Source organism: Danio rerio, chromosome 9 (genome assembly GCF_052040795.2).
Source record: "Danio rerio strain M-AB ecotype USA chromosome 9, GRCz13ab, whole genome shotgun sequence".
NCBI classification, from domain to species: Eukaryota; Metazoa; Chordata; class Actinopteri; order Cypriniformes; family Danionidae; genus Danio; species Danio rerio.
The window spans coordinates 26,832,990-26,858,611 of NC_141029.1; the positions used below are offsets into that span (position 1 = coordinate 26,832,990).

At 35.5% G+C, this 25,622-nt stretch overlaps 1 protein-coding gene across 2 annotated transcripts in view; it reads right to left on the reverse strand.

Annotated features, from left to right (window-relative positions):
* dnah7 (dynein, axonemal, heavy chain 7) overlaps nucleotides 1-25,622 on the reverse strand; it is a 103,710-nt gene that overhangs the window by 19,469 nt on the left and 58,619 nt on the right. For both annotated transcript variants that reach the window (XM_087267872.1, XM_087267873.1), the window contains 18 exons: nucleotides 25,042-25,239; nucleotides 21,769-21,924; nucleotides 21,285-21,453; nucleotides 19,764-19,890; nucleotides 19,471-19,690; nucleotides 18,517-19,389; nucleotides 18,150-18,379; nucleotides 17,680-18,010; nucleotides 16,361-16,707; nucleotides 15,141-15,321; nucleotides 12,967-13,152; nucleotides 10,534-10,697; nucleotides 8,547-8,701; nucleotides 7,685-7,875; nucleotides 5,792-5,925; nucleotides 5,216-5,551; nucleotides 816-942; nucleotides 87-281 (listed from right to left, as the gene is read on the reverse strand). In XM_087267872.1, the coding sequence (XP_087123998.1) occupies nucleotides 87-281; nucleotides 816-942; nucleotides 5,216-5,551; nucleotides 5,792-5,925; nucleotides 7,685-7,875; nucleotides 8,547-8,701; nucleotides 10,534-10,697; nucleotides 12,967-13,152; nucleotides 15,141-15,321; nucleotides 16,361-16,707; nucleotides 17,680-18,010; nucleotides 18,150-18,379; nucleotides 18,517-19,389; nucleotides 19,471-19,690; nucleotides 19,764-19,890; nucleotides 21,285-21,453; nucleotides 21,769-21,924; nucleotides 25,042-25,239 (4,320 nt within the window). The remainder of the gene's footprint in view (nucleotides 1-86; nucleotides 282-815; nucleotides 943-5,215; nucleotides 5,552-5,791; nucleotides 5,926-7,684; nucleotides 7,876-8,546; nucleotides 8,702-10,533; nucleotides 10,698-12,966; nucleotides 13,153-15,140; nucleotides 15,322-16,360; nucleotides 16,708-17,679; nucleotides 18,011-18,149; nucleotides 18,380-18,516; nucleotides 19,390-19,470; nucleotides 19,691-19,763; nucleotides 19,891-21,284; nucleotides 21,454-21,768; nucleotides 21,925-25,041; nucleotides 25,240-25,622) is intronic.

A 25,622-nucleotide genomic window follows, 5' to 3' on the forward strand; every position in this document is an offset into this window, starting at 1 on the left:
AAAATCTGGTGTTCCTTTCATACTTTCCCAGTCCATTTCACACCGCTGAGCAGAAAGAAATACTGTGTTCTTAATCTCAATGGCACCTTGCTATCATAAACCTCTTTCCAGCCCTCCCGGAGTCGAGCCAGGTCTTTGCGCAGGCCTTTAAAGTGCTCCATCTCATCCAGGCGACAGATCTCATCCCAGGATGTTTTGGGCAACCAGGTGCATGGGTTCGAATGAGGGTTATCCAGACCCACACCACCTGTCAAAAGAAATCGCCATTCTTTCTCATCCACCTAACAGAGATGGAAACAGAGTGTGTTAAGAAACAGTTGTGAATGCATAACCTTCATTCAGTCGTGTATACAATGAACACTACTTTCATTGTGCTTTGTTTTTTAGTAGCTGTTCTTCTTGATTACAGATATAACTCTAGTTTCTACTGAAGTCAAAGTCTATGAAAATATACGTGCCCAAACAACATTTGATTCAGTGGCTGACAAAACTACTGACAGCACACTAAATGAATGACAGACAGATGCAGCATGAGTAACAGCTTATACATAGAGAACATGTATAAATCCCTAACAGTTCCATTAAATTGGTTAAACTAGTGTTTATGTGGATAAATATTGCAGGATCATTTGAAATAGTGACAATATTAACATTGTCAGACTGATGCATTCACGTCATTAACCTTAAGATGTCTTGTGTGAGAGTAACCTCTTCATTCTTTTATCTGCTATTTATCAGATGAAGCACTGTCTTGCCCAGGTTTATTGAATTGATAAATCACAGTTGTGTGCGAGTGCACGGAGGCAGTTACTCACAAGCTTGTTGTGTTTGAGCAGGTTGACAGTGAGGCAGAAGGAGAAGAGGAGTTTGTCCTTCTCAAACAAAGAGCGACACACGTTGCAGTAAAGTGAGTACGTGAAATGGTCCTTCAGAATCTGGAGTCTAGATAGAGGAAGAATTGTGGTAGAAGTCATTCAATGAGAAGCATTTTGAAAGTGTTTTTTGAAAATGGTTAAGAAACCAAAGTGTTAGTACACTGAAAATATAATATATAAGCCTTCAAAATTGTACTAAACAGTATGACAGCTGTAGGTTTTTTATGAATATTTCCTTTTCTGTCATTTCCAAATCATCAGTGGATTGCATCAGTATACTTAGCTTTCACTTTAATGATCATCAATCATTTTCAGTCTAATCATTTGTCTAAAAATAAATAATATAATAATACATAATAGATAAATAATAACCTAAACGTCTCATGGTTGTTTTGAATAAAAGTGCCAGCTAAATGAGTAAATGTAAACATGTCCCATCTAAGCTAATTTTACACTGTAAAACCCAAGTCAATTTTATTAAATGAAATGAGTGTAGTTTACTCCAAATTGACTGAAAGTTAATTCAACTCATTTGAAAAAAGTTTTGAACTTATTGTTGAAGGTAATAAGTAAATTAAATATCCAATTACATCATCTTAAATGGAGTAAGTTCACAGTGCTCATATAGATTAGTTTTTATAACTCAAATAGTTTGTAGCAATTGGTTTCCTCATATGGTTTGACTTGCCTTAACTTATTGGGTTTTACAGTATTCAGTTGGTTTGAGTTCTCTTCATTTGTCGGGTTTTACTGTGCTCAAATTGCTTCATTTACTTAAATGGAAGTACTCATTAGGATTAGTTTTTGACCTTAAATGGTTTGTTGCAATCGGTTTCCTCAAACGGATTGAGTTAACCTAACTTTTTGGGTTTTACAGTGTAATATTAATACGCTATTTATTTGGGTCCTACTTGATATTAGGTGACCTTAACTAATATGTACTGACACTGAAATGAATCATTTGTTAAAATGTACTTGTTCTGGGTCATACTCATAAATAGACAAACACTAAGGATTTTTTTTAAATGGCCCAGATGGAAAAGATAAAAAAAATATTAGAATTTAATACATTTAATAATACAATAATGAATTAATAATACAATTTTTAAAATGTTTTACAAATTTCTTAGCAAAATATTTTCCATATTGTGTAAAACAAGCAAGCTATACTTGCATCCATACACCTTTTTTTCCCCAAAAAACATTCTGAAAAGTAAAAAATATATATATATATATAATAATATAATAAACTAAATGTATGCCCAACCATGTGTCCAGGTTGGTGTTTTTAACAGTAAATGCATGGAGAACTTTTAAACAAATGTTATTGTAAGGAAAATAATTTAATCATTATGGTAAATAGTTAAAAATTATCCTTTTTAAATAAAAAGTTTAAAGTTTTATTGAGATGGATTGTTGGAGATATGGTGTTGGCCACATTGGCTAGCATTACCTGAACAAAGCAATATTAAAATCTGCTTAAAAAGTATTTAAGAACTACAATACAATATTTCAGTAAATTTAAGACTTTTTAAGGCCTAAAATTGTGATTTTGAGATCTAAGACATTTTAAAACTTTTTAAGACCCTGCGAATACCCTGTTATTGAGTAAATGCATTTTTTACATTGCACTTACAGTATGATTAAATACCTGCATGTAATTACTTAATTAGTTTCTGTAACTACATTTGTAATTACACTGTTGACCATCCCTTACACCTTAACCAACCCTTAAACCTACCCATACCATAAAATCTATCCCTAACTTTACCCATATCCCACCTCAAGAGCACCAGAAGTGTTCTGCAATGCATTATGAACACAGTATGTACATTTTATTTATTTTTTTGATGCAAGTACATACCAGTAGTTAAGGCCACCTAATATAAAGTGGAATATTGTTTTTATTTAGTAAATCACACAAAAAACTAATGGTCAGATGAGCATGGTTTTAAAAACTGACATTCCTGGAGTAAAAAAACAAAAACAAAACTACTGCCCAAGTGAATCTTGAACAGCAGTCGTATTTCATTTTTGTACATGTCACTTTAAATAAAAACAGTTTTAAGAACACTCTTTTAAGTTTAAAGACATGACTTTTTGGGACTTTTTCCTCCAGAGAATTGGTACTGTGTTCTTTTAACCAGAGGATTCCGCCCTGGGCTGAAGTGTCATAGTATTCCCACAGCTATCAGCTATCAATCTCAAATCAGAACACCATACTGCCCAAGTAAGACTTTGCTGACAGTAAATAGTCACACAGGGAAAAATATCTTCACATTCTTTTGTTTAAGATTTCGTCCTATGCTGCATGTCTATATTATTACTGAACTCATGCAGAGTCTCTTTGAAACCTGTGGTGCCTTTAAAAGCGATAGCTTGCTTTCAACTGAACATGCTGTCATCATTTCTTGAGCCTCCTGTTTTTAAAAAAAACCTTTCTGAACATAAAAAGGTATTTCAATGGTTGTTTCAGATGTTTTTTTTTTCTCCATATAATAAAGTTCAGTATGACCTAAGCCAGAGGTTTCCAAGGTGGGGGTTTGAACTGTAAGACAATAGAATTCATTTTTCCATTTCTCATTAGAGTTGTCCTTTATTCTTTATTGGAAATATGTTGTGTATGCTTTGCCTAAAGATATGTTAAATCATTTTCATTACAGTCATTCTTTACTCTTTATTTGTATGCTCTGCCAAATGATGTTAACCGAAACTCTTCTTTGAGTGAGATGTGTTTTGCATATTAATGAAGCATTTTTCAGAAGGCGCTATCTTTGACAAGAAAAATGCAGCAAAAAAAAAATTAAAATAGTGTGTCTCTCACTTCTGATTTCCTGTGTTACCAGATATTTAGACATGCTTGCTGAGAGTGGAATGCTTGTATGAGTTACCCTTTATGAAAACATATTGGGGCCTATGGAGGCATGTGCATTTAACTGTTCAGTTCTTCTGTGCAGAAAAGGGGAACTACAGAAAGTGCAGAAAATCTGACAGGGAGACAACCCGCCTTCTTCTTCTGTAATTATAAAATAGGCCTTTAGTTCTGAGGGACACATGCAGAGCACCTCATGGGTCCTCTGGGATAGCATTGTATAACTAATAGGACACATTTATGCGACCCAGGGCCCTTATTATTATTATATGAAATTATTAATTTGTACTTAATAAATTACAAATATTTTTTAAATTGATCTCCGCCTCTAGAGTTGTATTGAACATGTATGAAATTTTGAGCAATATTCCAAAAGGATCCTCCCGAAGGGTCGCGGGGCGATGAGGGGGGTGGTCACTTAGTGATTTCCAAAAATTCAATAGTTGTATTAAACAATTAGAATTAACATATTTCATCCATAACTTACAGAAGATCAAAATAGTAGTTAATAGTTACTTTAAAAACAACAACATGCAAATAAAAAGCCATCTGCCTTTGAATCTTTTTTCACTGGATTGTGACCCCTGGGGATTTAAAATGATATTAAAGACACAGCAATAATGCCAGATGCAGCAGATTGATTTTATGGCACTAGATTAAACTTAACATTACAACATTCAAAATAAATACAGGTCACGACTGAACATGAAGGATGGTCTCCAAGTGGAGGTCTCCAAAATTACACCAAGATTAGACTTAAGCCTTAAGTATGTGTGTGTCGTGGTGTGCAAGGTTTGCATATTTATAAGCACCTATGAGGATAATGGGGGTGGTAAGTTACTGGCATTGTTATTTTTGCTAATATTGTTAGCTGTGAAGTGTTGTTTAGCGAACACAGATCTTTTGATTTATGTTGAAGTAACTTTTATTCTTTATTGTAAATGGAAAAGGTGCATTTACACAACAAGAAACTTTTTAAAAAACATTGTTTAAAAATGTATTTGATGTTTTATATTTACTGAAAATAAATTGAAGCATTTTGGATAAAGCAAAATGCCTTTAGTTCTTGAAGTAACACATTCCACACTGTTAAGATACAAAGTGTCTTGTCACTGTAATGGTACCTTCATGGATCTGGTTTATACCTTTGATAAAGTTACAATATTGTATCAGCAGGTTTTAAAAACCAAGGGTAAATTTTAGTTTTCCATGGTTCAAATAATGTCCTTAAAGTTACTAACTGCAATGGTAAATAATTTGTTTCTTTGTCTTAAGGTACAATTTTGTTCCATAAAAAGGTACTGCCCCAGTGACAAGGGTTTGTACATCCTTTGGTACAACATTGTACCATTCTTTCTGAGAGTGTACTGTAGCCTTTTTTGTGCACCGAACACCAAACTACCTGACATTAACCAATATAAACCAGAATAAAATGACAACATGTAAAAATAAAATCTTGACAGCATACCTTTCTTCTAGAAGGTCACTTTTTTGGGAATTATCAATGGACATGATGAAGAGATTGATGAACCAGGTTAGAGAGTACTGATACATGGGCTCAATGTTGGCCAAGTCAGCAATGGAGAAAAACAAAATTGCAGAGTGGATGGCGATGGGAGTGTAGCCCAAGCGTGTCTGGTCAATCTTCAGCTCAGTAACCTCAGCAATTGCTTGTTTCTCAGAGATCTCATTGGCTAGAACTTTAGAAGAAGAGAGGATCTGGACAGCCGTCTCATCTTCTAAAATATTGCCCTCTGAGGCAGAGAGGACTTCTAGGATTTTATCCTCTATTTCCTGCAACTGTCTACAAGGAAATGAGAGAGAAGCACATGGTTAAGCACATACTAATGTATAATACGCAAGCAGTTTATTATTAATATTATTTTTACATAACTGCACCGTGGTCATCCTGCTCTTTGCTCTCACGTCATAAGGAGAAAATTATTTTCCCAGGGATTCTACTTGTTTTGCTTTTAGAGACAATATTTAAAGTGAGGTACCCACAGGACTCAAGTGTCAGGTTAATTGTGTTTCTGGGTGGTACCTCTTGTTCTCAGCTCCCTGTACGATGAGGGCTTGTTTCTCCTCCTCAAGGTCAGGTCTCTCTCTGGCCACCACAATGCCCAGCAGCTGGTCCTGCATCCCCTCTGGGGTGATCATGAAGTTCAGCAGGGTCACCTGAACAGAACAGGAGAAAAAGCACTGACAGAGCTGGCGGCTGCTTTTTCTGCAATAACGCTTTTAATCAGACCAGACCCTTGTGCTTACGATTTACAAGAGCCCCTGAAGACCTTTATTTTCCAAGCTCACAGATTTCGGGTTTTACGATATGACAAAGTTTATGGAAGCAACTACAAAATCTACAATCTACATCATATCTACAAGACTGTTTGCTAATATCAGACCTAATATTTTTTTGATTAATGGCTGTGATATGAGTGAGTCTGCAGTGGAACACGGTTTTGGATGAAGAATGATTATTCTAATCTACCTCAACAGCATCGTTTGTTTTATTCTATTGCGAACAGGATAAAAGGAAATTGATGTGTTAGGTTGTTATAAAGGAGGTAGATTTAGAGTCCAGGTATTTTAAGCATTTTTTTTAAACATAATTTTTTTAAAGTAAAAACATTTTGTTCAGCATATAGACCATCCAAAGCAACCGACTAAATCAATAAGTTTAATACACAGACTATTCTATTGTTCAGTCAAGGTTACAAAAAGGGAGCCTTAATCAGGAAACCTGAGTGAAATAGTATTTATTTGCAAATTGTTTGGTTGTATTAGTGGCCAAGAAATGCCCCACCTACCAATTAGTTTGAACAAAACTCATGTGGACTCTTGGTTCCTCTGGACTTTGTTGTGATTTTATGACAGAATAAGTATAATAAGTAATGTTCCAACAACCAAAATATTTTATTTTTTGCTGCTGTTGTGTGTACTGTATGTCATGACATAGACTCCAGCTTATAAGAGAATAACTGCAAAATAAATATACATATAAATATGCATATAAGGGCGGCATGGTGGCTCAGTGGTTAGAACTGTCACCTCACAGAAAGAAGGTTGCTGGTTTGAGTTCTGGCGGGGCAAGTTGGCATTTCTGTGTGGAGTTCAGATTTGGATAAACTAAATTGCCTTTAAAGTATGAGTGTGTGTGTGTGTGTGTGAATAATTGCTTATTGGTGTTTCCCAATACTGGGTTGCAGCTGGAAAGTCATCCGATGAGTAAAACATATGCCAGAATAGTTGGATGTTCATTCCACTGTGGCAACCCACGGTAAATAAGGGACTAAGCTGAAGCAAAATAAATGAATGAATATATAAACAATACCAAGAGGAGAAAAGTAAATACTGTAAACAACATTTAACCATATAATATAACCATATAATAACCAACTAATAGTTAATTTAAATTTTTAAATAAGTTATGCTAATTTGAGATTTCTATGAATCAAAGACCCCCAAAAAAATCCCCAAAATTATGATATACACATTTCCACAAAAATATTATGCTTTCAATAATAATAATAATAAAACAAATTCTGAATCTCTTGAGAATATTAGCATGATTTCGGAAGAAATATGTGACAATAATCATGAAACTGCTGCTAAAAATGTAGCCATTTGCTATCACAATAAATTGTAAGAACAATATATGAAAATAGAAAACAGCTCTTAACTACAGGTATATATTTGATTTGAAAAAAAAAAAGTTGACTTGGTAAGAAACTTTTGTAACCTGGGTCCTTTCATCTAGCAAGTATAGACAAGTGCTTTTTACTTGTTTATTGCATGTTTAATATGACTAACAACATCCTGTTTTTATGATTTTATTTACATGAGAAGGTCTATGTGATTTTGTTTAAAAGCAGAAAAATCTTTACAAGCATGTAGTGTGCTTAAGTATATGACTTCATATATAAAACAGGCTCACCTTGACGGAGACCTCAGGCAGATAATGTGGATTTCGTAACTTAGTTGTTATATAAAAGCGGAAATCTGGTGCATATTCAATAGTGGAGTCACCCAGCCTGATGCAGACACTGCCACCCTGTTTAAAAGTTTGTTTCAGCAGCAGGGGCTCGAGTATGGGGTCCAGTTCTTCCCCAACATTCTCTAGCAACACTACAAAACAATAAAGATGGATGATTGAAGATACAAAAGAAAATAACTGAATAACTACTACTACTACTAATACTAATACTACTACTAATTATAAGAATAATAATAACTTAATATTTATTCACAAGAAAAATAGGCAGGACGTAGAGAACTAAAAGAGTGCAAAAATCCTAATAATATATAAATAAACAATAACAACAAAAATAATTTAATAAGTGAAGTGCAACTCCTAGAGGAGAAAGGTAACAAAACAACAATAGACAAAAGAAGCACTGACACCTAAGGCCAGATTTCTCTGCTCATTTGCATATCTCATGTTGTGGTGATTGCCCACCCCTTGGCCTTGCATTAAATAGTGCAAAATTAGATTGTAATTGTGCTTTCAGGCTTCATATGTTATATACAGAGGGAACTATTCTGTTCTAGGTAGAAACGAGAGTATGTGTGGATTTATCAACAGGTAACATTCACTAGTTTGGATCTAATTGATGTGTCTGTGCTTTTTTTTATGGTAGAGGGGGACCCCTGGGGAGATATATTGGTATTGCACAATTAGTTTTTTGTTAATCGTTTGTTAATTTAACATTTTTTGATTGGACCAAAACCATCCATAACAACTGCTTGATTGCACATGGTGATATGACATGTTTAAAAAAGCTGTCAATATTTCTAACCTGGAGTGCCAAATTGGATGCAGTTTTCTAGTGTGCGCACAAAGTCGGCATCACTGAGCTTGATCACGTGGAGACTGTTGGATTTCTCCATGTTCTTCAGCCACTTGTTGGCCTGGCCCTGAGGGTCAATCATCAAGGGCCACCTCCTTGCATTTCTGCAGAGAACAAACATCTCAAGAAACCTCCACGAACAAGACCTACCAGTACGTGACACATCATCTCAATCTTCTCAAAAATGTCTACTAACCCTCAGGTCTTGTATTTAAGTACATCACAATATATTTTACCAACAACAAATTAATTATTCCTCCACTCAAGAACTTCTTTAAAGGTCACAACTACTTATCATACTGTACTAATTTCCTCTATTGATCTGTTACAGCAATATGCTTACTATTGATTACAAAATAGAACACAAAAAAAAACAACTTTTTTGTCCAAACTTGATATTAGTATGCAAAGTGCAAAATATATATCTCCTGCACATGTTGTTTGTGCTATCTTTTAGCTTTAATTAAAAAAGAGCAATCCAGTGTGAAGTGTGAAATAGATTAAGCGTTTGCAGAGACTGACTGGTGAGAATAGTGAGAAGCTTGTTGCCGCACTTCATCAAAACTGCATTTAGACAGTGCAGGGGGAAAAAAATCTCAGAAAATGACTGTGTTTTGGGACTCTATGGTTTCTTAAACCTTGAACTTCTTTAAAAGAATTACATTTTGAAGCCTACTTCATCCACATTTTAAATATATAGTCTGAGGATTCTGATTTCATTCTCTTTGGTCAGTTTTGCGGCTTTACAGTATTTTGCAAACTGGTATTTGTAATAATACTGATTATTTATTAAATATATCAGTCTTAAATATAAAAAGTTTTACTTTTTTTCATACTGTTCTTCTATTTTTTTGTTTACAATATTTATGTTAATGGCTAGCTCACATTTACATTGCAAAATGAGGATAATATCATCCTGTGTGTATTTTCCAAAAAACAGGCAGCACAAGGCAATAATGCTGCTATCAGAAAATGTTAACCTCCCACTTTATGACTCATTATGAGTCAAAATTGTGACTACTATCTTCAGTGCTTTGTTTTTGTGTAAGAATGAAATGTATTGCCATTCGATGACAGCCATAGAATCGTTTATGATTTCAATGGTCAGTATGCTATAGTTTATAGTTTAAAATAATGTCTATAAAAATAACCTTCAAATGATTGTTTAAGCCCAAACATTAAGAAACATTAAGCCTAAATCAATTTTCTAAGCAAAACTGGAAATAGTGGTGTGTAGTATTTACAGTATGCAAATATTCCCGTGTCTCTCATTTGGCACAAGCCTCTCTCTTGATTTTGCTCAGGGTTGTCTGTGTGGGGTATATGCACACAGACAACCCTGTCAATTTCCGGTGAACTGACTTACCATTACAAAATTTACACATTTAAGGTCTGATTTCTTTAAAAATGAGTGATTCTCACTGCCTGATATATATATGCAATATAAATTGGGTTTCAGAAAGCACAAGAAGCACTGCATTAAATTCCATTTTCCGCTGCCATGTGTTTAAAATACGACAGTTTATTTTACCCCAGTATTTTCAATGGAATTTCTTCGCTCGCCTGCCTATCCTGATGGTGCTAGTGGTTACACTTACTGGTCTTTCGTCTGGTTTTACGCTTGAACAACTACATCAATGCTTAAGTCTATTTAACTGATTGTATTGTAATTATATTACAACATCAATGCTGTAAAAGGAACCTTATACAATTGAAAATAGTCACATTAAGCTTTCACTGGAAGTTGATCATTGGCTGAAAAACACTAGCTGTGCATATACCCCATTTCATTATACAAGTTGTTTAAAATATAAGGCACAGCATGATTCATCCGATTAATAAAATGCCACCTATGTTGTGGAAAATATGTTAATACAAATGGGACACTTAAATAGTCAAACACAAAGTAACAAAATTAACAGAAAGAAACTCTCACGAGATAATGATTGCATTGTCAATGGAGAAGCTGTCTGAAGGAAGTCCAGCAATGGTCCAGCTGCGGATTTTTACCGGCTCACCCAGTGAGTTCATCAGTGACATGTTCTTGGTGCAAGGAATTCCTCTTGACTTACACATGTCAATCCACTCCTCTGTAGCTCGCTGTAGAAATCAGAAACAGAGACACACAGGAAAGACAACACGACCACATGCTTTAGACAGTTAGATCCAGAAACATCCACTGATCACTGAGTCTACTGATAACTCTACATCTAAGAACTTTTAATGTTATTTGAAAACACAGATCCATAGTTTTAACTTTATCTATTAGTTCCAACCTTATAATGATATTGCGGACAGCACTGTTATCGTTTCGATATCTCAGTTTTCTGTTTCAATCTAATAAAGACTTACAGCACACAAAGGTAATACGCTGTGTGTCATGCACCTGCACAAAAGCTTATATAAAAAGAATCTCTGTTGGGAGAAAAGATATTGCTTTCACAGAAGGGAAATATTAAAGTTAAACTACTCTCTGTTCCCTGAGTGCTGTTTCAAACCCAACACAGCAATCCCTGGTATATTGTACAAAAGTGTTTTCACTGAGTTCATTCATTTTTTATGGACCCTGCTCTGTTGTTAAGAGTAACCAGCTGACGGGGGCAAATGTGCACAAATAATGCCTATAGAAAGGATATCAAAACACCTTAATATCACTCCACCTGAGACACATAAACTGCGCTGCATACGAATAGGAGTTTTACTGGCATTACAGTCTAACTCAAACAAGACTCAAGGTTATGTGTCAAAGACAAATATGCTTCTGCCAGATGAACCCTGTCCCAGATGTATCTCATTGTTCAATAGACTCACTCCTACGCTGTAAAATAACTCCAGGATTTTGCTAGATTTAGCTACATGCTGTATTTGGAAAATAGCATATCATACTCATAGTAATAGCAGTGTTGGCTTGGTCATTTTCTTGCTTACAGTAAATGATCAGATTTCATCAAACTAAAAAGAACTCACAAATGAAGAATACCCATAAAGGTGTGGTTACATGAATATGCCACAGTTATGAAGAAAAACATTGGCTGCTGTTTACTGTTTTACTATTTAGTGACTACTGAAGCAGAACTTACAGAATTTCAACCAAGAAACAGTGACATGCTGGTCAATGTGGAAAATAACCAACATGAAACTTTTGGAAATTGTGCAAAGAGAATTTTACAAATTTCAGTGACTCTACAGCTTACTTTGAAAATATTTTTAAAGGTTTCTCTTAGGTCACACTTCTAAGCACTAACAAACCATTAACTACGATTTTGCCTTAATAAACACCTAATTTATATTTAAGTTAGTTGTTATGTTCAAATATTGGGTCGAATAATATATAAGTAATAATAATAATAATATATAATGATATGTTTGCAGAAATTTAGAAAATATAATAAGTGAACATTCGTGTTAATCTAAAAAACAAAAGTAAAAGTTAATTATGCTTTGAAAATGCACATTACAGTACGTGCTTAAACAGTCACTTTCTTTTGGTTCTATTTAACCCGCCCACAGTTAGGACTATTATATTTCAGCAGCCAGGGTTGCCTTGGTGGAAAATTAAATTCATTCAGTAAGGCTCTCAAACTGTGTCCATAACTAAAATGCGACCTCTGGTGGACAGTAGCAGACTCCGAAATGATACGCATATAATTAGAGTTTACTGCACTCCAATGAAAAGGTAAGGTTTATAATCTGATTAATACATATTAAATATCTTTAACATTATTAAATGTAGATGCTGAATCACTGATATGTGTTGGTTTGCACAGGAGTCACAGTTTTAAAGTTCAATTTCAATTGGTTTATTTTATTATAAAGATCTGAGGTGAACTAACTGCTGCTGTTTTCAGTAGTATGACAATAAATGTCATGTAAAATGGCATTCAAACTCACATTATTAGCATTTAACACTAAATAAAACACACAAGGTTTACATGAGGTAAACGTTGTCAGTTTATCTTGTAGTTCAGCTGCAAAAAAATTCTAAAATATAAATTTCAGGTGTTGGTTAAAACAAAAATGTATTTTTTATATGAAAAATATTCCTTCTATCGCGTGCCGTTGTTTTTATTTAGATCATGATTTAAATCAGCCTTTGCCCTCAGTAGTTTGGCACACTTCCGTTGATGTCGTTAATCTGGCAACCTGCACTTGCGCATGTTTTGAACCAGGTGTGTAATAGCAAGCACTGGGTGTCAAACTTACATACTGCACCTTTAATAGTGAAATTGGTTTATGTCATTGCATAGCAAATATTGTCAGTTTGGTTATGCACATGTGTACATGCTTTGACAACATTATCTGTAAAGACATGAACAATGTTTATTGATGGCTTGTTGGGTGAAGAGCATTTTTGTATGTGTTGGCATACCTGTCTAAAGCTGGAAGTAAAGGCGCCCAGGTAGGCCACTATGGCAGCAGAGATGAGAATGTCTCCAGTAAGGTTGTTGTAGAGTTGACCTAAGTTAAATGCTGTCTCACTCCAGCGGGACTTCTCTCCTCCTAACCCACCAATCAGCTGCTCTGCTCTCTCTAGCTTTTTACTGCACATCTCCACCTATAGAAAAAGAAGAAAACATTTTTAACAGTTCAAAAGTTTGGTCTCAGTAAGATTTTAAAGTAATTCATACTTTCATTGCTAAAAAGGTAATAATAATGCCTTTATTGTCTATAAATCTATTCTTTCATGACAACCCTTGGAGATATTAGTACGGAAAAAAAAAAAAAATATATATATATATATATATATATATATATATATATATATATATATATATATATATATATATATATATATATATATATATATATATGTATGTATGTAAATATAAACAATTTTGATGTATTTGATCTTGACGGAACAAATCTGCCATGCTGCTGCTGCTGCTTTGATTATCAGTGGTAGCTCCATGCCTAGCTGCTGCCAGTATATGCACAGACATACTGTCTGAGAATCTACTTCTACTGGACACAAACACCCTGCTACTGGAGACAAAATGAACATAAAATCATCAAAGCAGATCTATGCATAGTTGGAGCTGGGCTGAATGGTGCAGTTGGAAGCATTTTGGTTAGGATCAATCAGCCTGTTCATGTTTATAGTTTCATGACAGAGCTTTGATTTTTTTTACTCTTCAAAAAACATTTCCAAAATGGAAAATAAAGAAATGTTACTGGAGAAGCAAATCAGAACGTTAGAATGACACCGAATATTATGATATCAAACTTGTTGAAAAGCAGTATATGTAACATTTCTTGACGCATATTAGTTGATTATCACAGTATCAACTAAAGGCCAGATGTCATCATATCACAGTTTTACGTGACATAAAAGCACTAGCACGTTTACTAAAATTGAAAAACCATGCTAAAACAGCTGTTGACACCAAAAACAAGGCAGAGTAAGAATGGCTGCCTTATGTATTCAGAGAGAATGAGCTATTTTATACGCATGAGACAAAGAAGATCAGATCTGACTGCATTTATGTCAAAAACTGTGACAATAAAGGAATGTTTACAACACAAATATCTACTGTAATAATCTAATTGAATGTCTGATTCGCTAGTGCTGGGCTTCTTTGATGTTCACAGATAAATGGATCTTTAAAATCCCAGTTAGCCACCAGAGAAACATTGTTGTTGTTTGAAATGACAAAGTAAGCCTGCGCTGCTACTGCAGAGAGTGATGGGAAATCAGTGCTTGGGCATGAATCTGACAGCACAATCTCTGAACAATCCAATCCTCTTATTCACTCTCTGTGATGGTACTTCACTAATTCTTTGTGACATTGATTCATTCGACATCATGACACTTTATGGTCCTTGAGATAAATTCCTCTATAGCTCCTGTTTTTTCAAACTCATATCCCAAAGTGAGAAAACAATTTGAAAGAGACTGTTCCAGTGGAGCTTTAGGAACAGCATAACAGGTTTGCCTCAATGCATTCAAGTGCCTTGATTCTGGCCATGCTTGAGAGAGCATGGCATAAACAATTTCTCCTCTCCAATAGGGAAAACAGACAACCTGAATTACAAACATGGAGAGACGAGGGGAAAAAAGAAGAGGGGAACATGAAAGGAAGTGAAATAGGGCAGAAAACGGCAGCGGGGCCTTGGTGATGCTTGGTTTACCCAAACACACGCTAAACTGACAGGCAGTCTCCACAGACAAATGAGAACAGGGTGTGTGTGCGTATGCATGTGCCCCTGTGTGTTTTCTGTGTGGGTTTAGAAAACAAAGGCTTCACTCTTGCAACTTCAAAGTTTGAACGTAAAAATGATCTGAAGGAAAGTAAACAAGGAAGAAAAGGAAAACATCCCCTTAACCCCTCTTGATGTAAAAACACAAACTAAATTCCTAAATAAACATCCATCAAAAAGCGGACATTTTAAACAGGGCTGGGTTCTGCTGGAGGAGAGGTTACAAAGAATGTCAACAAAAAATAGTTGAATGTGGTGTAAAACAGAAGCTTTCAGGAACAGTAGTTAACAATTTGATGACAGAGTCTTGTGTGGACTCTTTTGTGACTGCTTTCCTCTGCATACCTGATTCTCAAGGTCAGCCTTTTTGTTCTTGTTGGTTTCCAGGGTCTCCTGCAGTTTTGCCAGTTTGTCCTGGACCTCCTTCAAAGCAGCCTGTTTCTTCCGGAGGCTCTCCATGGCCACCTTCAGCTTCTCTTCAGCATGTGCCAACTTTTCTTTTTTGGGGGCCACTACCTTTGCCACTCTGTCAAAGACAAAAATACATTTTTGCACCATAAATTTATTTATTGGATAGCCACATAAGATCCAGAGTTAATTGATGATGTCCTGAATTCTAAATTAAGTTCACATTATTTCTCACACTTTAAGGGACAAATACCAATTAATTAAAGGGGTGGTTGTGTTTATAAGATGCAAAGCAATGTATGTTCATGCTTCATTTGTAAAAAATCAAATAATTTTTTATATGTCTTACTTTAATTATATACAGCTGCTCAGCTCACATGAAAACAACTGTCATATTTCCTAGTTCCTAGTTATGAAAGACTCGCCCCGAAGAGGCTCTGATTGGCCAGCTAACTTAATGTGCTGTGATTCGCGGATCTGCTCCACGTCACCAGGAAAAGTGCCACACGCCTTCAAGCATGAGCTTTTGCGCTGTGTAAACACTGTCAGCCAGTGTAGCTGTTAGCGGTATCGTTTTGTGCCTGAATTAGACAGAAAATGACACAGAGGGCACAGCTGAACCTCATGCCTGCTCTCTAAAATAAAATCTGACAAGTGTCAAATCACAGAACTAGGAGAGATTCTGGAGCTGTCCTTTGTCAAATGCTAGCTATATATATTTTTTAATTCTCTGAAACATAATTAAAATTAAATTTTAAGCACTTCTGTTTCTGTGTTGTATCATTTGGAAGACCGAATACAAAACAGACCAAGCTCTGTGAAAATAGTAACATTTAGATGGCATTTTAGCTTTCTCTGCTACATTTGCTGTGCGGGGTGTATACATGTGGTGAATGCACGTAACCTGAAGCTATTGTGATCTCACTAGCCTGGATGGTTTTTTTTGTCCCCAAACTTTTTTAACTGTAGGCTTTGCTAAGCTAACTCTGTAAAAGCCAATGTCTCCCTTTGCAATGAACTTCGAAAATATTACATTTAAAGATGTTTGTAGTGGACCTCCCCTTTAATAAAAATCCATATGATTGAATGTTTTGTAAATGTTGTAATTGGTTTAAAACCAATTTTCTGCATTGACCTTTAGCTTAACTCAGACTCACTTATCATAAGAGTCCATGGCACAGACCCATTTACAGAGCCCCTCTGCAGCAGCGGAGGCCGTGCGGATCTTCTCTGGAACAAAGTCTGGGTTGGTGATGTATTTATTCCGAATAATGCTCATGTAGCTGACTGGAATATTGTCTTTATTGTACTCATGAAGGCTCTGGAGAAACTTCATATCTCCTAATAGTTTCTTTGCTGGGCCCCAGTAGTCTTCAACCTTCTTGCCGGAACCTGAAGGGTCTGGGATTCGGTCTGGTTTTATGCCTTTAAGAATGCAGATGGCTTCCATCACCAGTTTGACACCAGCTGGAGGATTTTTCATGGCTTTAACTAGAGTTATATCCTATAGAGGGTGACACAAAACGATTTATTAGATAATGGTAGTATTATCAAAAGACATTACTAGTTTTTATTAATTAAAGTGATATTTCACAAAATAAAACAAATAATATTGTTCTGTGGATCAGAAAAAGGTACAGTAATTTGTGTTTGATTGTTCATTGATGACCATCTTTTGAGTGTGTGTTTGTGTGTGTGTGTGTTTTAATCATTTTAAAGGGATAGTTCACCCAAAAATGAAAATTTCCTGTTAATTTACTCACCCTTAGATCATTCAAGATGTAGGTGGCTTTTTTCTTCAGTAGAACATTACAAAATATTTTAGCTGAATCCATGATTTTTGGTGATTCATATAATAGCAGTGAATGCTAGCCAGTTTTTTAGATTAAAAATAAGCATATTCAAACAAAGCTCCAGCTAACACACTGATGTCTTGTGAATCGATTGGTTTGTGTAGGAAATTGAACATTGTTTACAAATGTATTAGCTTAGCCTTGTGAGTGTGAGTTTCCGGTCTTTTGATGACATATGGCCGAGCGTGCACTCAGTGCGAGTGTAATTTATAGCAGTTATAGCATCTTGGACAATAACCTCACCCCTGAACGCATACATCGCCAAGCAACTGGAAGCCTCATGTTCAATACATTTGTGCGTGTGCCGAGAACTGTTTGTCTAGGCTATGGATTAAAGATTAAAGTGTATCATCCTAGTGTATCATCAGGAGACACAGGGATTGGTTTGGACTTATTTATACGTCTTTTTTATCTAAAAAAGGTTGACCATTGATTTAAACTATACTACTCACCAAAGACCACAAATTCAGCTAAAAATCTTCATTTATTTTTAATAAAGAAGAAAGTCATCTATATCTTCAATGGTCAGGGGGTAAGCACTGTAAATTATCTCTCAAAAATGTATTCTGCGAGTTATCTAATGTTATAACCATTTCATGTGGTTTATAAAGCAAGAAAAAAACCTGTTGGGTGAGTGTGTCCAAAGCAGCCAGTGCAGCTTCCAGGATGGGCACAGCAACCGCCAGATCGGCGTCACATTCATCTTTAATGGCCTTGGCAGCCATGGCCTGCTCATTAGCCTCCGCTTCATCCACACGGACCACCTTCTCTGTCTTGGACACCTCTTCAGACTCATGCTGAATGACCACCATCATCTCTTCCACCTCTTTAGTTGCAACTCGCAGCTGAGGCTGAAGAGCCTCCAGCTCCCCCTGCATTGTGGACACCTGTGTGGCAGCCGATTCCAGCTTCTGAAGACCAATCTCATAACGACTCTTCAGCTTCATGACTTCCCTGAAATCATTATTGGCACAAATAATGCTTATTTTAGAAAGAATTCACTTGGCAAAATGACAAAACCCAATTATTCAAACCTAACCAGTCAATGTTTTTGATGTAAAGCCCCTTACAGAATTACAGAAGAATGACTTACGTTCTTTTGCGCTGGAGTAGGTGTTTGAACATAGAGATAAGCTCCAAATAGGAGGTTGGTGTGACATAGTTATAGCGCTGCAGCTCTGAAAGGAAATGTGCAGAGAGATCGATGGTGGATGTGTGGAAGCTCTTGCACATGCTGATACAGCCTTCACGAGCAGTGTCCGTCATTTCAACGTCTTCCAGGAAACGAGAGGCCACAGCCTGCAGTGCATCTTCTGGCCAGCTCTTTTGAAACATACAATGATTGACAGTGATTACACTTTTATTCCTTGATTATAACAAGGTTTCATGTATCATTAAGTGGAATATCAATGATATTAAAATAGCATTTAACAAAGCATATGATTCACATTAACACCAACCTGAAACCAGTCAATAGTGCAGCAGTTAATGAGAGCAGGGAAACGTCGCAGGCGGCTTCTGAAGGTATCACCAATAGGACTCATGGCTAGCACCACGTGCAACTGACTGCGACAGCGCTCTAAAAACATGTTAAAGAGAGCCAGTGTGCTGCCATCCGTCTGTTTGTCACGATCCCGCTGACGGTCCAAGACACGCATGCGCTCACAAATCTCCTGCTTCTCATCTACAGCAAAGAGATTGGGAACTTCACCAGTGTTTAACAAGTTACTCACATCTTCTAAAAATGACTCCATCTTAATCTGGGTGTCTGTGAATAGGAAGACTCCATGAGTATCCCCAGATGTTGATTTTTGCATGATGAGTTTGAGGTCGTCTCGCCATTCGGAAACTCCATAACTCTTGGAGATCTCTACCTGGAAGAGTTCGGCTTCAGCCATGTGGGCAGCCAAGCGAGTCAATGACTGTCGTCCACTCCCTCCAACACCTACAAGGAGAGCATGACCACGGGGCTGCTTGAGAATGCGGGAGATTCGACAAACATGCTCAATGGCAAATCGGAAAAGTACAAGATTCATGGGAGCCTTGCTGATATTATTGTACTCTTCAAGATGGGTCTCCACCACTTGACGGAGCTTCTCAGCATCACCCACTTCACGGTAGTTGCGGTCCTCACCCTTGGGGTCATGAAAATCACAGAACATGAGGCTGCGAAGATCATCTTCAGTTACAAGTCCATCTGAGTTGCTGTCTAGATGCTTGAAGAGCTGATGGAAATTTTCATTCAGGTGAGATTTGGAGACTTCTTGCAGGAAGCCCACCATCCATGCACAATCATCCGGATGAACTAAACGGTCATAATACACTCTCAGGACCTGCACAAGAGAAGATTTAATCATCAGTTAGTCTTTTTTATTAGAATATGGCCTATAAAACCGTGTTTGCAGTTACAGTACCTCATGCACCCATAACCGTTTGATGGCTGTAAGGTCGTCTGCAGTTTCTGGCCGTGATAAGCAGATACCCTGAATGACGCGGGAAAAATCTCGAAGATTGAAAAGGTAATGGGATTTAGCTGGGGTTGGTAGAAGGTTCTTAGTAGCCTCTTGGTACACAGACATAGTGGCACTAATGATCTGAGAGGTGACGCTTGCAAACGGTTTGGGAAATGGAAATCTGTAGTTAAATAGAGAAAATGTGTTAACATTTTAATTTATTTATTAACCTCATAAGTATGGAGCAATGTTACCTTATGGTTAAGTGCCAGTCCAGAATTCTTGAAAAAATGGTGAACATGGTTTTGTTATCAAATTCATTAATAGTCACTGTGTTGAAATGCCGTAAAAACCGAGGAGTCACGGGGTTCCTACCTCCACCTGTAGAAGATGGACATGTCAGACATTCACAAGCACAACTGTATACTAGGCATGGGTTGGTATAAGATTCTGACGGTGTGATAACCTCAGGTAAAAATATCACGGTTTCATGATATCAGGGTATTTTAATTACTGCTTAAAAAAAAAATTCTTTTTAGATGTTTGGGTAAAAAACAACAACTTTTTCTGCATTCAACATGGTATATATATAAATTTTAAAACAATAAATGTCAGCAAACATTAAATTACTTCTGCTGTCTTAATTACTTTTAAAGACAGGACGTTTGATATCTTTGTTTTTCTTTGGATATAAAGTAAGCCACTGCACTGTTCAGCTCTACAGCATGCTGGATGTTGCTTGATATTTGTATTTCAGATGTTTCCTGAATCATGGACTAAAAAAACTAAATAAAATTTTCTTGAAAAACACGAAAAAACAACAAAACCAAATACCTTAGGAAGAGTATGAAAGAAAATTCTAAAGGTTTTAAAACCTTGACTTTTTAAAACCATGGTAAACCTTAAAACTGGTTATCTTCACATGCCTACTGTATACACAATGTTCAACACATTTAATGTTACAAGCTGCACTGCCCTCCTAAAACTTTACTTTCACAATTTATTTTACTGTGATAAATAATGTTTAACATTGGTTGATTCTTCTGTATTAAGTGTTTTCTTTAATGAACACTACCGGTCAAAAGTTTGGAGTCTGTGCGATTTTAAATGTTTTAAAATAAGCTTATCCTGCTCACCAAGGCTGCATTTATTTAATCAAAAATACAGAATAAATTGTGAAATGTTATTGCACTGTAAAATAACGTTTAGTAGTTTATTATTTAATTTATTAATTTATTACAGTGATTTTAAAGATGAATTTTCAGCTTCATTACTCCAGTCTTCAGAGTCACATGATCCTTCACAAATCACTCTAATATTTATTATTATTATTATTATTAATATTATTATTATTATTATTATTATTATTAATCTTATTATTACTATATTATATTATATTATATTATATTATATTATATTATATTATATTATATTATATTATATTATATTATATTATATTATATTATATCATATCATATTATATTTTATTATCAATATAATTATTGTCAATGGTTATAGTAATAAAAACATTAATGACTGGAGTAATAGTTTTACTTCATTCAAACTACATACAATAAGAAAGCAGTTGTTTAAAATTTTAATAAATATTTAACAATTTAACAAATTTTTTTTTACTTGATGAACGGAATAAATTTTATTTAAAAAAAAAAAAAACATGACACCAAAATTTGACCGATAGTGTACATATGCAAACATTTCTGAGAACTCCATTTGCTCTTAATGTCTGCTCTGAAAAATAAGTGACGTGAGCTCACCAGGCGGACCCATAGCACACATGATCTGGATGTCCACTAAGTTGATCATGGAGCAGTCCTTCATGTCATACCAGTTCCAGTGGTCAAGCCACTGCCGCAGAAGCTCCACTGGAGGCTGGGCTCCATACGTCTCTCTTGCTGGCATATTCACATCATCCACAAAAACCACCTGATCAAAATAATTAAAAGACCAATTAAAAAGACTAAAAGCATTTTTAACATGAACTTTAATGCAATTTGATGCTGTAATTTTCAATGTTGGTAGATAATGTGCTATTTTATATGGTGATTAAAACAGGTGAATCAAGAATCTATTTGCTTTCCATCTAAATTAGAGGCAATTAAGAACTCATTTTCATGTTACAGTCAGAATTTTAAACATAGTTGATAGTTATAGTGGATTTTAAAATGGACAAAATAATAATTGCCTATTAAAAATGGATTTATTCGTAAGCAAAACAAGGAAAACATGTTAAAGGTATACCATTTTCTTTCCCAGGGGAGGGCCAAACACTCCTTTCCTCCTTTTATCAAGTTTTGACATAATAATGTTTTGGGTCTGTGCTGCTGTTGTTTGTGCTGAGAAGTTGATCAACAGAGGACTGTACACATCCTTCTCCAGACGATTCAGCAAAAAGTCCTGTGGGAGATTTGGAGGCACTTAATTACCTCTAGTTACAGCAGATGTTGCATCAAAATTCTGTTTTCATGAACACTTCCAACCTGTGTTTGAAGTGTTGAGAAAACTCTTTCCACTGTAAACCTGTCACTATCGTAATAAAAGAGGCTACAAGTACATAAGTCAATGAAATAGGTTTGTATAACCTTCACACTACGCATAATTAGGTATGTGCATCATTGCACACCATAATACATGCCAAAAACTGATGCAATACGGATAAATTCTAGTGAATTCAGTAGTTGACCTAAAGGATGAAAATCAACAACATGCACAAGCAACATAAAAGCTCTTATTATGATCAGCCATGTGTCAACTAATTAATGTAAATATATGCACATTTCAGAAAGAGCCCATTCATTATAGTTTGAGGAGCCTCCACTTACGCCTGAAAGATACAGTCTTTTTCATTCCTTTAAACTCTTTGAAAGAGCCATGTGGCAGAGTGTAAAAATGATGATTTAATATTCATTTTCGAAACGAGAGTGATGAAGTCATCGGCACCTGCAGGCACTTCATACACACAACATGGAGACTTTTAGAGCCCTTCAGTTTTTTTTTCACAGACTCACGATGTGGAAAAATAAAACGGAAAGAGGAGACAGAGTGGCCTATGAAACAAGCTGGTAAGTGAGTTAAACAAAAACTGAATGAACCCACTTTAAGGGCAAAATTACTCGGTCTCAACTATCTTTACACAACAAAAAACAAAACTGATGTCTAAACTCTTAACTACAGTCTGGCAGACATCACTAACGGATGCATTTATTTTATTGGAATAATTAGATGCCACTAAAAGTAGAGTGTTTAACTGATACATGTTCATTTGAGTGACTTTCTAACGACACCACCAACCAAAGTAAGAGCATTCGGTTTGTTCTTCTCTTGTGGAAATGGGGCAGGGATGCACAGTAGGCCACAGTTGGTCTTCAACCATTGACTCATTTATCATAATCTGATGACCTGTCGTCCCACAGCCTGCAGACGTACAAGTTCACTTAAGAGGTTTCATGCTCAGATGGCATAGCCTGGCAATGTAAAGTGTTGGTAGAGAGAGTTATGTTATGCACATATTTTGTGTTTAGCAGAGGCAACCGTACTGGATCACACGCACCATTGGTGACAATATACATCCTTTAGAAAGTCCTGCAGATTTCATTCAAGTTCAAATAATCAATACATTTTGGTGTATTCAAGTCATGTGACATAAATCATATTTAAAAGTTTATTGCACATGATTATCACAACAAAGTTGTTATTAAGATTGGGGAACTCAACTTGGGGAAAAATTTTGGTAACACTTTATTTTGATGGTCCATTTGAGTATTAGTAGACTGACTGTCTGCTTAATACCTATTGATTCTGCTGCTAAACAGATATTTAACTGACTATAAGAAACTTTGCAAGTATATGTCAACTTACACTAAGCCTAACCCCGACCTCACAACTTACTTGTAATCTAATGAGAACTAGTTGGCATGTAGATGCAATGTAACTTAAATTCAACAAACGGACCATCAAAATAAAGTGTGACCAAAATGTTTCAGCTCAGAATTTGGATGTGTCAGTGAGAAACATTGCAGCATCACTGATCTATAATAAAGAATTAAATGCCACTGTATATCTTAATACCTAAAGATCAGAAGGCAGAATTCATGGATGCAAGATCAACTTGTGTAGTTTGTCATAGACAGATACTTTGCTTTTTGTTTTCTTTTAGTAGAGTTAACACATCTTGCTGTATTGTCTTGTACAATGACATTTTGTGCTGACAAAAATGAATTGAATGTACCTGATGTCATTATTATGACTTGCCAGCTTATAAGTAGAAATGTCCTACTTAGACGCAGCATATGTAGTGCTTCCTAAAGCAAACCTCTTCTGCACTAAACAGAAGTATCAAATAGATTCTCTTTAAAATGCAGCCTGACAGTGGGAAGATAAGGAAAGAATATTATTTTTAAGCAAATAATCTGTTGAAGGTGACACTTCAATCAAATAATGAGTTTAAGATTAAATATGTATTCTACCACATCATACCTACAATTTTTAAAAAGAATTTCACGATTTTGACATATTACAATTCATAAAATGTGTACAGCTATGAATAGATAAAATGGGCTATTTGTTATAATTTCATTGTTTTGACAATGCTTGTAACAAAAATGAATCAAATGATACTTTGCTTAACTTCCTAGGTTGTTTATAAGTCTGTAGACTCAAATTTATGTGAAGGATTTTGTGACATTTTAGTGGGAAAGCATGTGATATTTCTGCATGCTTCAGAAAGCCTCTCATTCATTCACACTTAATGTTCAAAACAAAGAGCTGTTCTGTACTGCAATGTCGAAATCATTTACACTATTTAACAAACCCTGTCTAATAGAGACAGATCTATATCTAATCTCAAATTTACTTTGTGATCAAACTGTCTGTCAACATACTGTAGTATTGGTGAATTGCCCACTTAAAATTTCAATATTTCAGAAACCATAAAATATGTTACAAATCCAACCAAATGTTTCAAATTAAAGGAGGGTCAACTTAATTTGCTAATTTAACAAAAAATTATAATTAAAAGGCCACAACTTACAATAAGGTTTCATTATTAATGTTGGTCAATGTAATTATTAAAGCAAACTAATAATGACAAATACTTGTACAGCATTTATTAATCATATTTCAACTTTAATAAATCAACTTTATTACCATTAACTAACAATAACAAAAATAAATAAATACTGAAATAAATGTATAGTTCAATGTTCATATTAGTAAATACTTTAACCAATACAACCTTATTGTAGAGTGTTATGAGCATATTATAAAATGAGCATATTAACTCATGGCCCTGATCCTTACACTGCTACCGACAGTGTCTTCAGTGTCTTACTTACTTGACAATGCATTTCCAAGAATTTCTCAGCAATTGTCAGAATCTGATTGTCCTTAATTAATGATTATTAATACACATCATATAATTATTTCACGTCAAATTTGAATTAATTGACAACCCTACTCTAAATATATTCCTGACTGTTGAGTCAGATGTGATAAAAATAGCAGTGAAACACTCACCAGAATATAGACGCTCTTGCCAGTCCCTGTGGGGCCAACAAAGACGGTGGGCTTCTGATGAGTGATGAGCAGCTTCATGAGAGCATTGTAGCGTACAGTGTTCTCCGTAGGCACAATTATTTCGTTGAACTGCACATCTTTGGGAATGGGGGGGAAAGCCTTCAGCTCCTCGGTCCACAATTCCCATCTGCCTGGACCCTGTTAGCGTATCAATGCTCACGTAAACCGTTTTAAATGAAAACAATTCCAGTTGAAATCATTTTGTTAGCTTTTGTTTCATGCTTTGTTTTGCTGTCCTTCAGAGCTGTCTCAAACTACAGTATGTATTAACGCCCCATTGTTTCCAATTCCACCATCATGACACCCTCTGTAATTTCTTCATGATGCATTCTTTGTAGAAGCCTATATGCACCACAAAAGAATTATGAGCTTGTTCATGGTCCTGTCTGTTCGTAAAAAAGGCTTTTATCTAGAGCAGAAAAATGTAAGCAATGGATAATCCATTTCTTCTCTAATAAATGACATTTTCAGCATTTAATGAGGCATGAAATTGGCAAATTAGTCCAGGTTATGCCTGAAGT